Source organism: Atractosteus spatula, chromosome 3 (assembly GCF_055471065.1).
Source record: "Atractosteus spatula isolate fAtrSpa1 chromosome 3, fAtrSpa1.hap1, whole genome shotgun sequence".
Taxonomy (NCBI): domain Eukaryota; kingdom Metazoa; phylum Chordata; class Actinopteri; order Semionotiformes; family Lepisosteidae; genus Atractosteus; species Atractosteus spatula.
Window position 1 is genome coordinate 69,567,962 of NC_142708.1, and position 20,261 is coordinate 69,588,222.

Genomic DNA, 20,261 nt, shown 5'->3' on the forward strand with positions numbered 1-20,261 from the left:
GAGCCTTTGGTTAGTTGTTGTGTATGGAGCAATCCCTGAATGTCACACAGCTGTCCCAAAAAACAAGTTCACTTTGTTGGCATCCTGTGCTTATGCAGATTTCAAATGGACATTTTATTGGCGAACTAGAGAAAAACACTAGTATGTGAACTCAGATATGCATGATGAATGTGAGAAAAGAGGGCGAGCAGTGGCTCTAGCAGTGTCTACAGTACAGTCAGGTGTGACAGTGTGTGTGTGTCTGCTGGTGAATTCAGGGAGAGTGTGAGAGGAGAGGGACAGCAGTGGCTCAAGCAGTGTCTACAGTACAGTCAGGTGTGACAGTGTGTGTGCTGGTGAATTCAGGGGGAGTGTGAGAGGAGAGGGACAGCAGTGGCTCTAGCAGTGTCTACAGTACAGTCAGGTGTGACAGTGTGTGTGTGTGCTGGTGAATTCAGGGTGAGTGTGAGAGGAGAGGGACAGCAGTGGCTCTAGCAGTGTCTACAGTACAGTCAGGTGTGACAGTGTGTGTGTGTGCTGGTGAATTCAGGGTGAGGGTGAGAGGAGAGGGACAGCAGTGGCTCTAGCTGTGTCTACAGTACAGTCAGGTGTGACTGTGTGTGTGTGTGCTGGTGAATTCAGGGTGAGTGTGAGAGGAGAGGGACAGCAGTGGCTCTAGCAGTGTCTACAGTCCAGTCAGGTGTGAGAGGAGAGAGACATCAGTACATCTAGTATGGATAGCAACGTACCTTTAAGCATAAGATCATCTTTAAATTATTTATATATCTTCTATTTTGAGTTAAAAATGAAAACATAAACAGTCTGGCATCAGCGGTGTGGCTGCGGAATCTATGCTGAACACTGCGTGGGCAAAAAATATCTTCACAGTGTGTCGGATTATTTGGTGAAGTGCCAGTTTTTGTATACAGTACGTCGCCTTTTATTTCCTTTTTTTTCAAAAAAGAATAAAACGCTATTGAATCCCAACATGTTTTATTCAGTTTGTACAGAACATTTGTATAATCCACTAGTCATAAAAGCCACATATTCCAATTAAAAAAATACAAAACCAGAAACGCCGTCTCCCGGCAAACTGACGTGGTTGTTTGGAATTTCTGTCCCATGTTTTTCTCCTCTCGTTTTCCTCCTCTACTTGCCGACCTCCAGCTCACTTCCTGAGGGATCTGGTGTCTCCCGGGTTGTGTTCCACCCCGTGTTCTCAGTTACATAATTGGTCTAATTATTTATTTAGCTGCATAATTGCAACACTATTAACCCGGCCCCAAGGAGATTTACAGCTAACCATACCTTAAGGAAGGTGACTGCCTTGTGTGATCAGTAGCAAAACACCCGGAAGACAGGTCCTGTTATCTCATTTAGAAAATAATTAAGTTGCTTGTTTAACTGACAGCGCAGGCTGGGAAAAAGCCCGGAAAACACAACATCCTCTGGGACACGAGTTTGAGCTGATTATCTAGAGCAACAAACATTAAACCACAATTCACCCCAGTAAATGGTTCCAAGGCACGTGAGATACAATTCTTTTTTATTTTCCTGACACTCCTGTAACTACCGTCTTATGCTAATACAGAATGATTTTTATCATAACGGCTTGGTTGACAATCTGCAGGCACATTACTGCAAGTACATAGACGCCATTTCTTCTGTCTCTTGAGTCTATGCTTACATTTTAAAATCCTGGCAGGGGGGAAGCCACAGTAACACTCCATAGTGACTGTGTTCGTTTTCACACTCCAACATGGTAGTAGCAGACAGATCAGAGGCAGAGAGGCTGTTAAGCTACAGGAAGACTCATATTCTGTACCCAGGAGTCACAGACATGTGCCTAGGATTTCTCATCGCAGATCAGCTGTTCCTTTCTTAAATGTGTAGAAACCCTTTCATTAAATTTTGGTTAAAACTGCTCCACCTACTCTTTATTTTCAGAATTACTGCTTTTCTGTCAGGCAGTCCTTAACACCTCCCCCCCACCAAACCAGCAAATCTGTTTCAACAACGACTGTAATCGTTTACAGATGAACAAGTAATAGGTTTATTCCATGCTGAAAAAAAGAGAACCTGCAACTGCAGGAATAAGCACTAATGGGTGCATGGTGTTGGAGGGGAGGGAGGGGTGGCTGCTGTTTGAAATTTCAGACATTTGTGGATCATTAAAGCATTCCTTACTGATGGAAGCTCCATATTCTTATTTTAAAAAATCAGGAATCGGCACCCGGTAAGGTAAACCTGATGAATGAGAAGGCTTGCTATGTCACACAAAACACACTGTCTTGTGAAAGAAATGAGAAGACCTTCACCAACTTTGGTATGTTTTGCATGCAGCGGTGCATGGTAGCCTCTCCTTTCCTCAGGTTTTGATTGGTTCTTTCAGCCATCAGTGGACAAAAGCACCGAAGCTCTCACGAGTTCTGATTGTGTATTTAGGAGATAAAACTTTCAAAGATCGAATCAAAGTGGTCTAATTGAAGGGATCATTAGGTCTCGATGACGAAGAGCTCAGCTGCAATGAAAAAGCCGGGGACATGGAGGGTACCCCCAGTCCTGCCCTGCCCGATCCCTGCAAAAGTGCCCCCCCCACCAAATGCCCCGCCGTTAATTCCAGCTCTTGAAGAACTGCTTGAAGATGACCGTCTCTCTGCCCTGAGGGATGATCTCCACCTGCGCAGAGCAATACACACACAGGCTGGTAAGAAAACCTCCAAAAAACTGTACATTCTCCGTTCTGCCACCCACCCACTACCCCAAACAGCAAGTATTCCAGAATTCTGGAAAAGGTGAGCTGCCCACAGATCAGGTCCCGTCTCATCCTGCTAAACGCCACCCTTTTTTCAGTGTAACACTTCAGTGCTACCAGAAAATGACTGCGTTCTAGACACTAGAAGCTATTCCTATAAGCCTATAAAGGCTGTACATCTTTTATTACAACAAACCCTATAAGTAAGTGTAAAGACTCGTGGAGCTGTAGATTAGCACTCGTCTGCTCTGAATTTCCGCTTGTGGAAAAGCTTTTTGTGCCCTCCTGCACCTCATCTCGTATCCTGCGTCAGTGCCCAAGACAGCATTCCCACCCCGGCCCGAGCCGCCGTGACAAAGCGCGCGCGCCGTTGTGCGCGGTCTTTTGGTGTCGTTCCCGCTGCTACGCACCTGTGTTTTTAGCCTGGGGTAGCTCATCTTCTCAATGAAGTCATCGGCCACCTTCAGCGCCGCTCTCTTCTCCTCGCCGTTGGCGCCGCTCCCTGCGCGGACAGAACAGGCCGTGTCTGCAGTCAGGCACCGAGCAGGCCAGACCCCGCCCGGGCACGGCAGGCTGCCTTAATTCCCCCCGCCGCCCTGCTCAGTATCTGGGTCAACGGCTGCCAGGTAGCCTTGACATCACAAATACCTTGCTGCAAAGCTGACTATCTCCTTACTTTCCTCCGACAGCACACTGGATTATTCATCATTAATTGCTTAATAATAATTGCTTACACTTCATAGCACTGTTCTGGATGCTCCACTCAGAGCGCTTTACAGGTAATGGGGACTCCACACCGCCACCAGTGTGCAGCCCCACCTGGATGATGCGACGGCAGCCATAGTGCACCAGTACTCTCCCCACACACCAGCTCTCAGTGGGGAGGAGAGCAGAGTAATGAAGCCAGTTCAGAGATGGTGATTATTATTAGGCCATGATTGGTAAGGGCCAATGGGGAAATTGGCCAGGACGCCGGGGTTACACCCCTACTTGTTACCCTGGGATTTTTAGTGACCACAGAGAGTCAGGACCTCAGTTTTATGTCTCATCCGAAGGAACGGAGCCTTTTTACAGTATAGTGTCCCTGTCGCTATAATGGGGTATTAGGACCCACATAGACCAGGGTGAGCGTCCCCTGCTGGCCCCACTAACAACTTTTTCCAGCAGCAACCTTAGCTTTCCCAGGAGGTCTCCCATCCAGGTACTGGCCAGGCTCACACCTGCTGAGCTCCAGTGGGCCACCAGCTGTGAATTGTCGGGTGATATGGCTGCTGGCATTATCATTACTGTTCAGAACTTATTCTAACTCATTCCCAGGTGGCACTATTTGGTAGGAGCACTTGCTTGCTCAATCCCTGTCTAGCCCAGCCCTCAACCTGAACAAGAGCAAAAGTCACCGGGGTGCTCATGGGATTGCTGGAGAGTTGCCCACTCCCCCCCTCCTCCCCTCACCTTTCCAGATGAAGATCTTGCCGTTGGCCCCGTTGTCCAGGATGAAGCAGTCGTCGCGGAGCAGCTGGTCCTTCTCAAAGGGGCTCTTCTCCGACACCTTCGTCAGCTTCATGGTGCCCGTCGCATCCGAGACCTGTGGACACCATCGATGGATTCACACGGATCCACACAAGAGGTGGGCAATGCAACTTCAAAATGCCTGCTGTGATACACTGCTCTTTTTGTGCTTAAATAATACATCTGGTGATCTTTGAGATGATGTCTTTGTGCAAGAAAACCACAATGAGAGTGCACTACAGAAGTAAGTATACACAACTGTGTTTAGCAATCATATTATTAAGTTATTTGCTTGAAGCCGGCTGCTCACAGATCCAGCACTCATTTGAATTCTTAGCAATTAGGCCAAGCTTATCAGATGTGTAGGAAATGGAAACTTTCTGAGCAAGACCTTATCAAACACAACTGACTGATGAAGACGTAGACATATGAGCTGGAGAGGAAGCTGTGGGACTTTTTAAAATTTTCAAATTCCAATTATCTTTTATTCTGTGCCCACCAATCTTTGTAATCATCAGTTGTGTCCTTATACTTTACTTAATAACGTTGTTTTATTCGGAATGCATTTTATGTTGCCGGCCCGCTGCTTAAACTGCCTCTTGGCAGCATCTTGGCATTATTGCTGAAATGCTCACACCATTTTCAACTGACTAGAAGAGGGACACAGTAGTAAAGCAATAGTTGTGCGATTCGGGTGGGCAGCTGCATCAGCATGCGTAGGCTGCAAAGGAACAAGTAATGGGTTTAATCCATGCCGAAAAGAGAAGAAAGAAAACGCAATGTTTCTTCACGGCCGAAATGTTGTGTTTTCTTTCTTCTCTTTTCAGCCTGGAATAAACCTATTAATAGTTGTGCAATTACATTAATATTATTTGAAAGTATGATACAAACAATGCAAACAATATGAGTTATGCTGTATATATGTATATGCATGTTTGAACATTCTCATAATTTTTCTTCCATGTTAGATGCATGGCCATGCCCTATGCACACTCACATACAAATCAATAACATTCATGGACATACTGCCCCACCCACCTTGTACAAGGAGGCGGTGTTGGAGGCGTCGGCCTGGCTGTCCTCCTCGGGCGTGCTCTCCTTCAGCGCCGGCATTGGCCCCAGCACCTGTCAATCACATGGTGGAGGAGTGGCTTGAGTGGCCAGGCCAGGCAGGAGCAATCGCTTGCGAGTGTGCCACAGTTCCCTTAGTGCTGCAAGACTAATTGAACTAATTGTACTATTGGGATTGCTGAGCCACATGGGGATCTAGTTTCCACTCCCCGTGAGCACGTACTGGTATATGAGCTCCTCATGGTGCACAGGAATTGTAACTAGTTATGTTTTAGATTTATAATTACATGTTTGATGTGTAAATAAGTTGTCATATTGCATTACTAATGCACTAATCTATATAGGTGATCTTACAGCCTATAAAATGGTTTCATCACTCTGTTCTCCTCCACACTGATAGCTGATGTGTGGCTTTGACTGCCATTGCATCATCCAGCTGGCTCTTCACACTGGTGGTGGTGGAGGGGAGTCCCCATTACCTGTATAGCAGTTTTGGTTTCCACAAAAACTCAATAAATAAGTGTAGTGGATTATTATTATTATTATTGTGTAATTTATATAAGTTGGTCCAGATGCAGATTAATGGCAATAAATGATTAAAATGACTCAATCATTGGCCTCAGTCACCAGTGACTCCAGTTCAGCCCCAGTAGGGAGCTTCAGTTCCCTCAATCCCAGCAGGCCTAGGGCCAGGAGGGGGGTGAGCACACCTGGGGCTCTGGACAGGGTTACCTGCAGCATCTCAGCAGGCTCCTCCCCCTCGCAGACGGCGGTGATCTTGGCTTTGCCGTGCTTCTCGCTGTCTCTGATGAGAGCCGCGATCTCCGTCATCTTCTGCTTCTCGAACATGTTGGCCTGGGAGCCGCTCCATGAAACGATGGCCTGAGACCAGACAGAGCGAGAAAGCAAAGCGTGTCTCATCTCGTCTCTCCCCTCCCTTCTTCCTCTCTTTCACTCAGCCTCTCTGTTGAGCTCCAGCCGGGTTCCTGGTTCCTGAGAGTAAAGCTCTCCCAGGAATTCACTATCCCACCCCCCCTCACCTCTCCCAGGTCCAGTATGAAGCAGTCCCCCTTGTTAAAGCTGGCCCAGCTCAGCTCCACCTCTCTGGCCCGGATGTTCCTCTTGCCCTTGATCTGGTACAGCCGTTGCACCGGAGCTGAGGTAGACTGGGTCTTCCGGAAAGCGGACTCCACTCCCCCTTCCTAGGACAGAGAGACAGAGGGCTATACGGCACATTCCCATCACCTCCTCTTCCTACAGTCTTGTACAGCCAATTGCAGACCTCTACAAAGTCCCAACAACACTGGTTTCTAACCTGAGCTTTGGAGCTATGGTGACAGTGAGGTATTGTTCCTAGGGACAGAAGATAGGAGGCGCTGAGGCACTGATCTGCAAACATCTGACACAACCTGCTTATATGAACTGCAGAGGCTGATCTTCTAGGATCCTTCAGGAAGCAGATCAGGATCAATGGGCTACTGGCTACTGTGCAAGATGGGCAGAATGGTCTCTTTTGTTCTGTATCCTTTCTTGTCTTCTGATCCCTTGTGCACACTCCAGCTCCCCTGCCAGGCCTGCCTCACTCCTGACCGCTGGCCCCTGACCCGTGTCCGATGTCCGGTCCCAGACACCCACCTTGTAGGTGATCCCACGTGGAAAGAGCTGCATGAAATCCGTGGACTCAAAGCCCTGGACCTCACGGTGCTGGATGGGCTCCCCGCTCAGGAAGTCATCCAGCTGTGTGGCCAGCATGGCACAGGCAACCTGCTCATCCCGAGAGGACTTCTCACCTGGAAATGGGAGGAGAGACACGGATTCAGTGCCTCCCTTGTGCACACAAAGCCCCCAGTTTCCCCCACAAAGTCCATTTAAGGGATGATGACAGGGTAACATCGGGAGTTGCTTTATTACACTAAGGGTGGTGGGGGTGTGGAACAAGCTGTCCAGCAATGCGGTGAAACGGGATGCTCAAGAAGCATCTGGTTGAAGTCCTTGGCTCGGAACGGTCTCCCACAATGCTTTGGCACTCCTCCATTCCAGACGCGCCGCACTCACCGATCCACATGTGCAGAGTGCTCTCGCCCTCGGGCTTGTTGCTCAGAACGAGGTAGGCATCCCCGTTGAAGAAGGTGCCGAGCTCCTTGGCGGCGATGGGCACCGCCTTCAGCTTCTCCACGCGCCAGGCGTGCAGGCCGGGCTCACGGGCGCTGGGGCCGAACTGGCCAGGGGCTGCTTTCAGAGGGAGCATCTGTCCCAGAGCGATGGGGAGAGACAGAGAACAGAGAGGGGCAGGGATGCAGACAGGGGAGACCCGGACTGTTAGAAGACCTCTTTACTGACTAAAAGTAAGTTTAATAAATTTGTGCAAATAAATTGGACACTCATGCATTGACATATACTATATACATATACTGTACAACAATAATACAGTACACAACTGTATTATACCATGATACATAAAAACATGTAACACCATCACTCAATCAGCTCTCAAGCCCGTACCATAAGATCAAAAGACAGATAATCAGCTGGTAAAGTGTATAAAACAACCACAATAATAATAAGATCCCTATCTGCAAATAATCTTTTCATTGCTCACCAATTGAATGCTTTTAGGTGATAATGAAGCAAATGTTCTCTTATTCTTTATACAGGGGTCTGGTACCTCCTCCCAGAAGCTAGGAGAGTATATTCTAAGAAGAGTGGATGAAAGGGCTCATCTAAGATTTTATGTGCGAGACTATTTAGAAAGGCAACCTGTTCTACACCAGGATGTCTTTATAAATAAATAGATAGATAGATAATACTTTATTAATCCCATAGGGAAATTGACGATATTTACATCACTAGCAGCTGGTTAAAGAGAGAAAGCGATGGACTGAATGAATGTCTAAGAATGCAGTAAAAGCTCTCCAAGCCGCACAGTGAGTAATATATAGTGTGATTCACTCCAGAAGCACAAGATCAAGCACGTGTCCTTCTCGGGCGCGGACGCAGATATGAGAGCATTTCTCAATCAGATGAAAACCACAGATGGAGCAGAGTTAGCGAGCGCGTGTCTCGGAGTCTCAGAGCATGTTCTGCGATGAACCCAGGAGAGTGTATGGAAGACCACGAGACCCCAGCCTCCAGCATGACAAGAGGTTCATTTATTTTCCTCTTCTGCAAGTTTGCACCAGTTAATGCAGTTAATGCACCAGTACCATACTATTAGGGTGTAGTGTCATGAGTTACCACCCTTCGCCACAGTGTGAGCCGAGCTCATTTTCTTCACAGTGGAATAACCAGGCTTTCACTTGGTTTTCTCAGCAACAAACCCAATAATAAACAACGGTTCGAGGTCAGGATGCCTCCCCCCTAACAGTTCAAAGGCGTAACTACAGTGAAACAAAAACCTCACATATTCTGGGCGCGTTGGGTCACTGTGCACACGTTGCAGGCATCAGCATCCGCATGCCAAGGCACTGCCAGCGTGACGCGCATGAGCCAGCGATGAGAATCGCTCGTACCTTCCTCTACCGTGCGAAACCCACAGATCAGGGCGGAGAACAAAGTGTCATCTCTTGCAGGGTCCCACACCGGAGCAGTGCATGAATACAATCCTCCATCCCTCATTATTGCATACAGAATAATTCACAGTACCCAAGCCAGAGGTGTACAGACATGCATGCAGAATATTGAGTCAATCCATAAGCATCAATAATTCATTTCGACACATAGTGTATTGTGTGGACATTGGATGTCAGAGATGGCCCAAAATGTGGTCTCATTACATGCCAGGTAGTAGTTGGTTCATCATGGCTTCTCTTTTACTAGTGCACTCAGGAAGGGGGCGAAATGGAGACATGAAGGACACAGCTCGACAACAGGTCCAGAGATGAATGACTACGCAGGAGAGCCTGCTGGCAGAAGACTATCACCAACAGGAGCTGAACCGCTCAGGACAGTGCTGGATTTCCCATTAGGCACAGCAGGCACAGTGCCTAGGGCCTACGAAGTTTTTAGGGCCTACGAAGGAGGGAAACACTAGCGACTAACGAAAAACGAGCTGAAACAACAGGCTTGCAATCGACTCTAGATGCTGCAAGTCAGTAATCACACACTCTCTAGCGGGTTGTTCTAGAAACTAGAAGTATGAGAGTGATGGTCGCTCGACTCGCTCCATCAATCACGTGGTTCAGCATGAGAATAGCTGAAAGTGCATCATGTCAATCGACGTCAGTCAGTTGGCGTTTACCCCTCTTTTTGCACATTTCGGGGTGAAAGTGCCTAGGGCCCCAGGGCCTTCTGAAAACAATGGCCAGGAGGAACAGCGATACGATGCGTGTCACTACACTAACGACTGCAGGTCTCCCGTCACATGATGGAAGTGGTTTGTGGTTTGGGGCCTTGTGATTTATTTATAGGGTTGTTAGTGACAATGACTTAGGTGGATGAAACCAGTGTCACGCTCTCATTAGACCATCGTTGGGGGGGGGGGGGGGGCACACAGCAGAGCCACGTGCAGCATCACTTCAGCTCACAGGTGGTCTAACAGAATCTCTCGCTCGACAACAGTGCGGGCAGTAGCCGCTTCAGTGGGCAGTCCTACCAGTTGTGCATGGGGCAGCTGCAGGACTCCGGACTAGAGCTGCCTCTTCCAGTCCCCTTAAAACTTCACGGAGCCATCTCCTCCCTCCTCCCCCTCCCCACCTCCACCACAGTTTCGCAAGAAGGCCAACAGCGAGGACAGCCGAGGTTTGAATCTGGGCAACGCCCTTGCGCAGGAACGCTGATGTATTAGGCGAGTCTCCTTGGAGACGGCATGACTCACAGCAGCCCGGCCTGGGAAGCTGAGGAAAAGGAGGCTGGGACTGACTGCGCAGGATGGACGACATGCTTTAAAACAAAGATCAGCGTTTGCCTCAAGAGGACAATGGCACAGCTTACCGTGGTATGGAGAGTGGTGTGTCCTGCATCAGGACACCGTATGGATTTCTTTAATCGTCCCATTTGAGAAAGTGGCTGTAATTTGCTTGCGTTTTTATTTTAAGAGCGATTTTGTAAATGCACTGCATAGTTTAGAGCCCAGATACATGCCTGAATAGATCCAGTTGCTTAAAAAAATAATTTGAAGTGAGTAAAAGGAGGCTTTGTAAGTAAAGTATTGCCACAGACGCTCTAGAGACACTCCTATATGCCTACAGGCGATGTAAAGACAAAGGCAGGGCAGAGCAGGGTAGGTAATGAAGAAGGCAGATTGGAAATCAGGGCCGCCATGAGCTGAAGATTGAGCATAATTTTCTGAGGATCTGTCATACAAACCCCGCCAGCACAATGATCAAGGGATGTCACTTTAACACAGGGCTTGATGTCCCCAGCTCTGTGGTGTGTGAGTTAGCGCTGTAACAGCGAAATGTCGTTGCCAAAGGCAATTTCAAGTCAAGGTTTTTTTTTCCAAGAGCTTAGGCTCAAATACTCCCATCAACCTCCCCCCCCCCCAAAAAAAAACAACAACTTCCAAGTCAATTCCACAGAGCAGTCATTCACAGCTCCTCGGAAAACAAAAGCTTGCTAAGAACCAGCAGTCCTTCCCCTTGGCTGCTCCATTGCTTGAACAGCAGATTTTCCTGCACAGAATCATGACCCAACCTCTCCCCCCCCTCCCCAACACCGCTCTGCTTCATGACTACAGCTCACCGCACCGCGCCTCAGCTCTGGGTAACTGGAGCCCAGATGAAAATGAAAATGAACCCCCGGGTGCTTTGTGAGGCATGAGCTACCGACCTCTGATAAACGGGACTGAAATAATTAACCTGCGCAGCGAAAAGAGAGCGAGAGAGACAGAAAGAGGGCAGATCTTTCAGGAAACTTTTCTGCTCTTTTTTTTTTTCTTTCTGAGCACGCAGCAAGGAAGAAAAGCAGCTGTCCGGAGGCAGAGAAGAAAATCGGAGACGCATAGAAAAAGACACGGAGGGAGAGAGGAGGTCCTGGAGTCTTACCTTGCGAGTTACAGCGTGCAGCGGAGCTACGGGACAGACCGGCTGTGTCGAGCGGACTAGCTGGCAGGCAGGGAAGGAGGGAACCTTCTCTCAGACAAGTTTCCTGCCTCGATTCATACTCACAAACCCCTGGAGCCCAGCCCCCTTCAGCCTCTGAGCCAGTGGGAGAGCAAGAGAGGCGACGATTGCAAAACCTGCCTTTAAGTTCTGTTTCTCGTTCTCTGCGGTCTCCTCTCTGCCGGGCCGGTGCCCCTTTTGGGTCAGTTCTGCCTGGCAAGTCTGCTTGCCTGACCTGCTGTTCTTTTCATGGGCTGAAGGACAGGTTCCAGGAAGAAGTCTGCCCAGGAGGAGAAACGTTGGTGGTGGAATGCAAGCAGGCGACCGTGTGTGTTTCTGCGTGTGATCTGGGGTGGGGAACCAGGCCAAGCAGAAACACCTGTATCTGTAACTGTATCAAAACAAATGGCTTTGACCCTGAGGCGGTGTGCATGTCACACAACACTGAGCACCAAAGGGAGAAAGCTCAAACCAATACTGGAAGATCTGGTATGCGGGTCATGTTGCTCCTGATAGCTATATTTACGCCAAGGTGCACAGGTGTTGTGTAATGAACCCTCCACTTTGCTCTAAAGGACATCTGTGATAGATTCAGCACTAACAGGATCAAGAAGCCACAGACCTGAAAGTTGCGCAGCACAGCAGAGGGAGAGATTAATTACAGCATGAGACCAGACTCCAGTAAATCAGAGCTACGCAAGCACTGTCCAAGATTGCAGGTAATTACAGAGCCTTGATTCGGGCACACAGCCAAACCCTAAAGCCATGCAGCGCACACCCCACTGAATTCAGCCCACTCACTGACTCTGCATGGTTAAACAAACACGGAGCCTCAATCGCTTGGAATCACCTAGTGCCTACAGGCCATACTGGACCTTGTGCGCCCACCTGCAGTTCCACACTGCTTTCTCACTCCCTCCACTGCAGGGCTCTAAGGAAACCATCACTTTAATCATTATATGTTCAATGGGGCATATTTAGTCCCTGAGCTTGTTATGGTGATGTAATGTCAACTACTTTGATAGCCTTTAATTCTCCAGCTAAATTCACTAGGCAGTGCACTGCCTGCGCTCCCTCACAACACATATTCAAATTGCTACCTCTGTGTAGAAAATACGGCTTAGTCATCCCTGGCTTTCATTGCCCAGGAGGTCTGTCCTGTCCCATATACCGCTTAAGCCTTTTATTTTTAACTCTGTCGCCTCTGTTTCCTCTGTTTTAGATCAAATGCAAGACGTGGCAAACAACTGGCTGATGACTTTTAATCTACACAAATGCAGTGTTACAGGCAGGGAGCACAAACATAAACCACAGGTATAAAAATGGAAACTGTTCTTAATGAAAAAAAAATGTGTGTGTGTGGACACAGCATTCAAATCTTCTAGACGGCAAACAATATTGTTAGATAAGATCAGATCACTTTACTGGCCATATACAATTGCTTGTATTAGGTATTTGTCTTTTCATATACCCCAACTTACTCTCCTTGAGACACACAGGCAGGGAGAGAAGCTTGGGGTCAGAGCGCAGGGTCAGCCATTTATATGGCACCCCTGGAGCAGCTGGGGTTAAGGGCCTTGCTCAGGGGCCCAACGGAGTAGGATTTCTTTGCCGGCCACAGGATTTGAACCAGCAACCTTCCAGCAACAGGCACAGATCCTTAGCCACAGAGCCACTGCAGTTTAAAGTATCACCAGAAGGGCCCTATCTGCATGTAAGTATTACTTTAGTTTTCCAGGGCTTATAAGGTGAGAGTACTTCTTAGTATTGAAATCAAAAAACCTTTCTAGTAACCTACAGTAAATATATTATAACACTTTACTGGGGAAATCTTACAGGTTAGCAGGGGTTTGTCCTTGGCTGGGTTAAAGTTGCTCTTAGAGTTACTGCTTGTAGTTTTAGTATATTTGGCTAAAAGGTATCTGACTCTCAGTGCTGTGCAGGTACTTTACCATTTGCAAAAACCACAGGTTAGATCCAGTATAGAACAGGAAACCCAATACCTCTTCTCTGAAGCTGTGTTTCTGCATAACCGCAAGACAGACAGTTAGATCCAATCTTTTACAGCAAAACGGTGCATTTACAGCCTTGTTAACAGTGATATCATGCCATCCAACACAGTATTCTACTTCTAGGCTCCTGCATTGTAAAACATTATGGAGTTTTCTGTAATTTATTTAAACTGTTACACAAACTGATTTATAGTGGGTGTGTCAGTCCCCCGTGCATGTGTATCTGGTGATGAGTGTGTAGGTGTCAGTCCCCTGTGTGTGTGTATCTGGTGATGAGTGTGTAGGTGTCAGTCCCCTGTGTGTGTGTATCTGGTGATGAGTGTGTGTCAGTCCCCTGTGTGTGTATATCTGGCAATGATCTTGTCAGTGTGTGGCACGCTGTGTGCATTAACCCAAACTCAAGCTTCGCGTCAACTAGTCACCTGACCTTTTTTAATGCTTATTAAATGCTGAACAAAGAATTTCATTTGGCATTGATTAGGGTACAGATGATCACACATTTAAAATGACTTTCAGAAAATGTGATTTTGACTTTTAAAACAAACTACCATTGAAAAGGGAACTGCAACAAAGGTTCAAACCACAATAAAAGTAAAATGGACACAGTAGCTTGTAAAACCTCCAACTTACATAAAAAATAGACTAAATTTCCAAGTAAGTGCAGAGCCATATTCTGCGATTCAGAAAGATGCAACAAATCTTCCGGTGATGTGTAGTGGCCTTATTTCATTGTAAGCAAGCAGGGCTGTGAACACATCTCTTTCAATACAATAGAAATATTGCTCTTGACTTCAAGACGGTTTTGCCGATAAATGGAACTTACTTGTTAACTCTGCATGCAGATCACGCTGGAAACTTTCTGCAGTGGGATACTTGTACTTATTCACTCATACATCATCATAGTAATTTTACAGTGACTAGTGAGCAGGAAGAGCTGCATCACGTCACGATTATCACACATTCTCACGCTCACCTGTGGCGAGACCAGCGGTTTGTGATGGTATGGCGATTTTCAGTACTTCCACGAAGTTCACAATTTTGTGCTCAATTTGAAACTTGTAAATGTTATCTATACCGGCAATCAATGTATATTGTTACCAAGGTTAAATAATGGGTCTATGAAACTGGGTCTGCAGTTCCCTTTTAAATAAAGGAACTAATATTTCCTCTATTCAGCTGGAACCACTACAATGTCAAAATCTTGCTCGCGGTTGGCACTGGCAAGTGTGGTTTATTTAAAGATACTTTGTGGCAATCAGTGTGCAGATTTCCACCCAGCACAGTCAATTTGGCAACAGTGGGAGCTGCAGGAACCTTTTGTAACAGCAGTTACACCCCCTTTCTCACCCCCTCCACTGCAGGGCTCTAAGGAAACCATCACTTTAATCGTTATATGTTCAATGGGGCATATTTAGTCCCTGAGCTTGTTATGGTGATGTAATGTCATAACTACTTTGATAGCCTTTAATTCTCCAGCTAAATTCACTAAGCAGTGCAGGCAGTTACAAGTTACCAGCAGTTACCAACAAGCAGCTTGTTTGCAAACATCTGAATGTTTCTGGGTTGCTTTACCAGGGCTGAAGAATCCCATCATGCAGAAGAAACACAGATCCTTCTCACTTCCCCACCTGCAGCCTTGAAAGTACAGCAATCAAGCAGGACATTTCATTTTAATACAGACTTGGTGATACAGGAAGTCTTTGTCTGGAGGGGGGGGGGGCATCAGATTTAGAGCAATTAAGCCAGATCATTAAGTGTGCATTCAAACTAACCAAATCGTACACCTCAAGATCTACAGTGGTGTAATTCACCAATGACCACTCCCGCTAGAGACTTCAGAACAGGTTTTCCATTTATTTTGACACCACAAGCAACTTCATCATTGGCAGACTCCATAGCGGTGTCCACGATGCGCCGCCAGCCGTCCCTATCACTTGCCTTTCTCCAAGCCATGTGCAGGCCCATATTCAAAGGGTTCGGGTCGGCCTCGAGTCCGGCTGGGTCTGCCCTTTGGTCTCTCCCAGCCGGCTGGGGGTTTCTGAAGTGCCGCAGCGATCGTGCGATATGAGGATCCCGACACGGGGCGGCTCGTACGATGTCGCCTCGCATTGACCAACTGGGAGATTGGTCGGCAACCGGTGGTGCTCCGAACTTCCGCATTCGTTACGTGTCTGGTATAGGCGATCAGTGGGGATCTTCTGCAGGCACCACGCCGCCTGCATCCAGCCGAGCCCATAAATATTTGGTCAGCGAACAGGTCTCGCATCCATAGAGCATTACTGGGACAATGTAGGTCTTCTATAAACGCACCTTAGTGTCGACCCTAATGCAACCTGGCAAAGGCAGCAAAGAACTGATCCATTCATGGTGTCAATCAGACCACTTTCCCCCTTCTTTGCTGCCTTGAAGAGTTAGTTTGGAGACAAAACCTTTGGTGTCAAGAACCCTAGGAACTGTCTTTATACCAAACAGACAATTGCTAAACCTCAGCATCCCAGAGTGTGTTCAATCCTGGTCAGGTCATTGCAGCTCTGCTCTGAACTGCCAGGAGTTTGACTTTTTGTACCAATTTCTCAACTTCTTCCACCTCCTTAGGTGCTGCTGCTGCTGCTTTTAAGACACCTAGAAATGCTACACCTATACCAGGCCCTTCACCTCTGAACCCTGAAATGCTCCTCAGAACGATGGAACTACAGGCAGCAAGTTAAGAAAAATTCTTGCAAGTTCAAGAATGAGAACTTAGCCGTTCAAGAGACTGGCCGGGTTACTTTCTGCCTGGAGCACAGCTGTTTAAAACCACACAATAGGAAACATCAGGTTAAATGGAAGACAACGGGACAGGGTTTTCCACAAAAAAAACTTTATTAAAACCTTTAATTTTCAATTCCCAAGGGGGAAAAAAAAAAGAAATCAGAAGATACAGAAATAATGTAACAATTTCTATACAGTGGCCATTTTATCAATTGTTTTTCTTTTAAACCACAAACCCTGTCCAGGCTTAGACGCGCATACAAAACCCTGTCTTGTCATGAATTCATTCATTTGCACTCTCATCCTCGCCCAGCCAGCCAAAAATCAACACACACATACGTCAACTGTGGGAGCCCTGTGCAATCAGAGATCCCGTCTGTTTCTTTTCAGCACAGTAAGGTGACCACGGTCCGACTGCACAGACTGCTGGCCTGGTGGGTGAAAAATGGTGCGCCAGGTGGCGCATTTACCCATCAGCGAGTGAGAAATGAATCGGAATACCAACAGGGCCATTGCGATGACAAATTGGCCATCACAATGCCGCCTGTGGCACCTGCTCTGAAGAACAGCCAAAACAGTTCCGGCATGAACCACAGTTTCACCCTGACTGCAAAATCACACTCACTCTCACACACGCACTCCCGGCAACCATACCCCTCTTCACACAGCTGGATAAGGACTTAGTAGGAAAGACCAACACTGATTTGAGAAAAACAAAAATCACTTTTTTTTTTTGATGGGGGAGGCGAGGGCATTGCATTGAAAGGACCACGTGATGCCCAGAAAAGTCTTCAGCCTATTAAGATTTTCAGAGGCTCTGTAACTAAAGATCCAGAACACAGCTGGCATGTACAGTAACGAGTTTCACTCAATAAGCAAGCTACCTGAACAGGCAACGGGAGACCCACAGTCCATTTTTACTTCCATCTCCTCACACACCGTAACGCCTAATGGTTCAGGCGTCTTGGCCGATGGCGGGGGGGGGGGTTGAATTTTCCAGTCCCATCTCAAAGCCACTGTGCAAATACACGTCGCTGTTTTATAATTAGGTGGGGAATTATTATAATAGAGCAACCACACCTGCTGAAACTTCCATTTGTGGACACTTTCACCATCGTAGCTGTGGTCTCGTGTCTCCTGCACCTCCCTAGAAACTTTCAGAAGATGACACATGAGCTGGCTGACCGGAATCAGACTTCACTCTCACAAGGTTCTGTCCCCCACTTAAAACTGCTTGCTGAGGATACAGAAGGCCCCCCAAATCCAAAAGCATTTCTCATAATCTTTTCAAGCGTGCCTGTCTTATTAGTGGGGAGAATGATCACTAAAGAGTCGCATCACATCCTTTGTACACTCCACATCACCCAACATGGATTTCGGATCACCGTAGGGCTTGGAGTGGACTACACTGAGACGTGTCTCCCCTGTATCGAGGTAGATTTATTGAGTGATCCTCGCACAATTAACACACAGTTCCCCACAGTACAGCTATGTTGCGTCCTTACATCAGAACAGCCCAGAGCAAGACCAAGTGCCATGGGACTGTGCTGGTACCTTTCAATATCTCACAACCTTCCGCACGGTGCTCCACGCCTCCCCATTCCAATAAAAAATAGGATATGCCCCTCATAAGAGACTGTTAACACAGAGCCCATCTCAAATGAGCAAGCTCTGCTTATTTTTTGTTTACAAAAGCAAGAGAGATTCGTTAAACCCCAGAAAAGTCCATCAGCACAGAGCATATACCTAGCAATTCCTTTTTATTAAATATCTTGTACAGTGAATCGAAATAAAACAAAGAACAAAAAAACATATACAAGCTAGAGAAAGGCTGCAAAATGCCTGGGGAGCAGGAAGGAGGGGGGTGGGGAGGAGGTTTTTCGCATCTTGCTTGGTGGCACCACAACACTGACTAAGGCCCGACCACACCCCCTCCACTGCTTATTAAATAAAAACGACATCTCCTGCAGGATCCGGCAAGGCGGACTAGTTCTCACCATATGATCACACGATTCTGTAATCATGCTCCCTACCGGACTTAACCCACCCTTCATCAGCCATCGGTCAGGACTGAAGGACAAGGAACTCTTGCAAAGAAAAGCACCACAACAGCTCCCCAATCCCCCTGTCCCCCCTTCTCTCTCCCTTCCAATTGCAACAAGGAACCAGTTGAGATGGTTGAACGGATGGGTGGTCTTTTTTAGAAGATCTCCAAGCAGATTTGGCCAATTCTGTCTTAGCAGTGGACTATGCAATGGTTTCACAGGTCCCTAATTCCAGAATCATAGATTATCCAGGGTTAAATTTGGGCAAGCAAGCCTAATACTACTGATATCACCCTAACCTGAAGAACTAGCAGTTCCTCTGCCTCACACTCATCCCAGAAAAGAAGCCTTTGGGCCTCTCCAAGCTAATTTCGTCTACAGCTCACCTGCCCTGTCTGTCTAACACTAATCATTTATCTTACTTCATGACTATGCTGCAGAGCAGTTTGGACGATGGTATAATACTGACCAGAATGAAGCACTCTGGCTGGATTTTGGGTATCACAAAGGGAACAGGAAGATTCAAAAGTCTTTAAAAAAAATTCTGAAAACACAGTTCCTTGTACAATGAGGGCTAACAATTACAATTGAAATCTTTAATAATGTCATCCTCTATACATCTTACAGGTGTACTAGCATTCTCTACAATAACCACTGTTGTACTTTTAGTGTTAGGAACTAGGAAGGTTCCATATCCAAGTTTGAAGATCTTCTATCAGACTTGCATACAACACTGGGCTCATCTGGCTCCAATAATAAGCATTGTATATATAAATATAATATATAAACTTTAACACTTTTATTCACAGCTGTTTAGTAACTACTCTTCTGTAGGATTTTAAAAGAGCTCTTGGGAACTCCTTCATGTTTTGAGAAGTTGCAACAGAATAGAAAACCTATTTATTAACAGTCCTGAAAAGATAAGTCGTCAATTTAAAAGGTCACAAGTTGCCAGTCTCCAGCTAGACTAGACAGCTGGCTGGAAAACGAAGCAAACTTCCTCCTTCAATAGCCAGTGAGCTAGGAACTGAAAAATAATAGCAGAGCTGGCGTGCATGTGTGGGGGACTTGAGAATTACTGTATATGGAAGTTTAATCGCTAAAAAGACAAAGGTCCTCTATCCCTAAAGTGATTCACAGCTAGATCAAGAAAAATTTTGATCCCTGACTTGGTTCCATCACAGCCTTACAGAAGCTATTATTTGATTAAACCTTTAGTTTTTTTCCCTTTTCAAAGATATTCATAGATTATTGCAAGGAAACAAAACATCTTGCATACCTCAAAGGTTAAATCTCTTTAAACAACTGTGATTCCAAATGTTGTGCCTCCCAGAAAGTTAATTATGGGCACAGAATTGTCCCCTTTTATTTTCACCTGTACTCTGACCTGGAAAACCAGCTTTAACTCTTACTGCCTGCTCCCAGAAGCAGCCATGTTTCCTCTGGTCTATTATAATCCACTTTTTCTGGTTTTATGTTATATATAACTGTATACAAAGTAACCTTAGATCAACACACTACGATTAAGAGACACTGCTTCAATAACTTACTGTTCAATAAGATCTGTTTGTGCACTATAGATTGCAAATTAACAAACCTATTTTGTTCCTTCCCATATTACAGGCAAGCTGATGCTTTTAAACTTTTTTTTAATAAAAACCAGCGAGATTTTATCCTTTAAAATGGTGTCAGTCTCTCTCTGAATTCCGGGGCGTAATTCATGAATTAAAAAAAGAAGCTCCTAAGCTTTAGATCAAAGCAAATCTTTTTAAATGAAGACGAGGGCTACAGGTATGCTCAGTAGCCCACAAACTCTCAAACTCCTGCTGTGTGCAGTTCACAGTCCAAAACAAAAAGATTAAAAAACAGGAAAATGAGAGAGAAGGAAAGGTGGGAGGGACAGACAGGGCAATATATACAAAGCCTTTAAACCAAGATTTCCTTGTCCTTACAATGGGTACAATGGACTTAACAGAAGCCTTAAAAAGAAACATTAAATAAATTCTTACAGAAAGCAGCCATTTCATACCAATCGTTCAAGTCTCCTCAATAAAATAGCAGTAAGGACGCTGGTTCCAATCACTCAAGTCGGGAAACCAGG

The 20,261-nt window shown here is 46.4% G+C and overlaps 1 protein-coding gene across 1 annotated transcript; it reads right to left on the bottom strand.

The window, feature by feature from the left end:
- Positions 1-955: 955 nt before the first annotated feature.
- Positions 956-11,691, bottom strand: capgb (capping actin protein, gelsolin like b). Its single transcript, XM_088910387.1, has 9 exons — positions 11,296-11,691; positions 7,370-7,562; positions 6,950-7,104; positions 6,355-6,516; positions 6,047-6,196; positions 5,282-5,368; positions 4,187-4,319; positions 3,145-3,236; positions 956-2,658 (listed from the first exon to the last, which is right to left on the bottom strand). The coding sequence occupies exons 2-9, from the start codon at positions 7,560-7,562 to the stop codon at positions 2,593-2,595; spliced, it is 1,038 nt and encodes a 345-aa protein (XP_088766513.1). The 5' UTR covers positions 11,296-11,691; the 3' UTR covers positions 956-2,592.
- Positions 11,692-20,261: the final 8,570 nt, after the last annotated feature.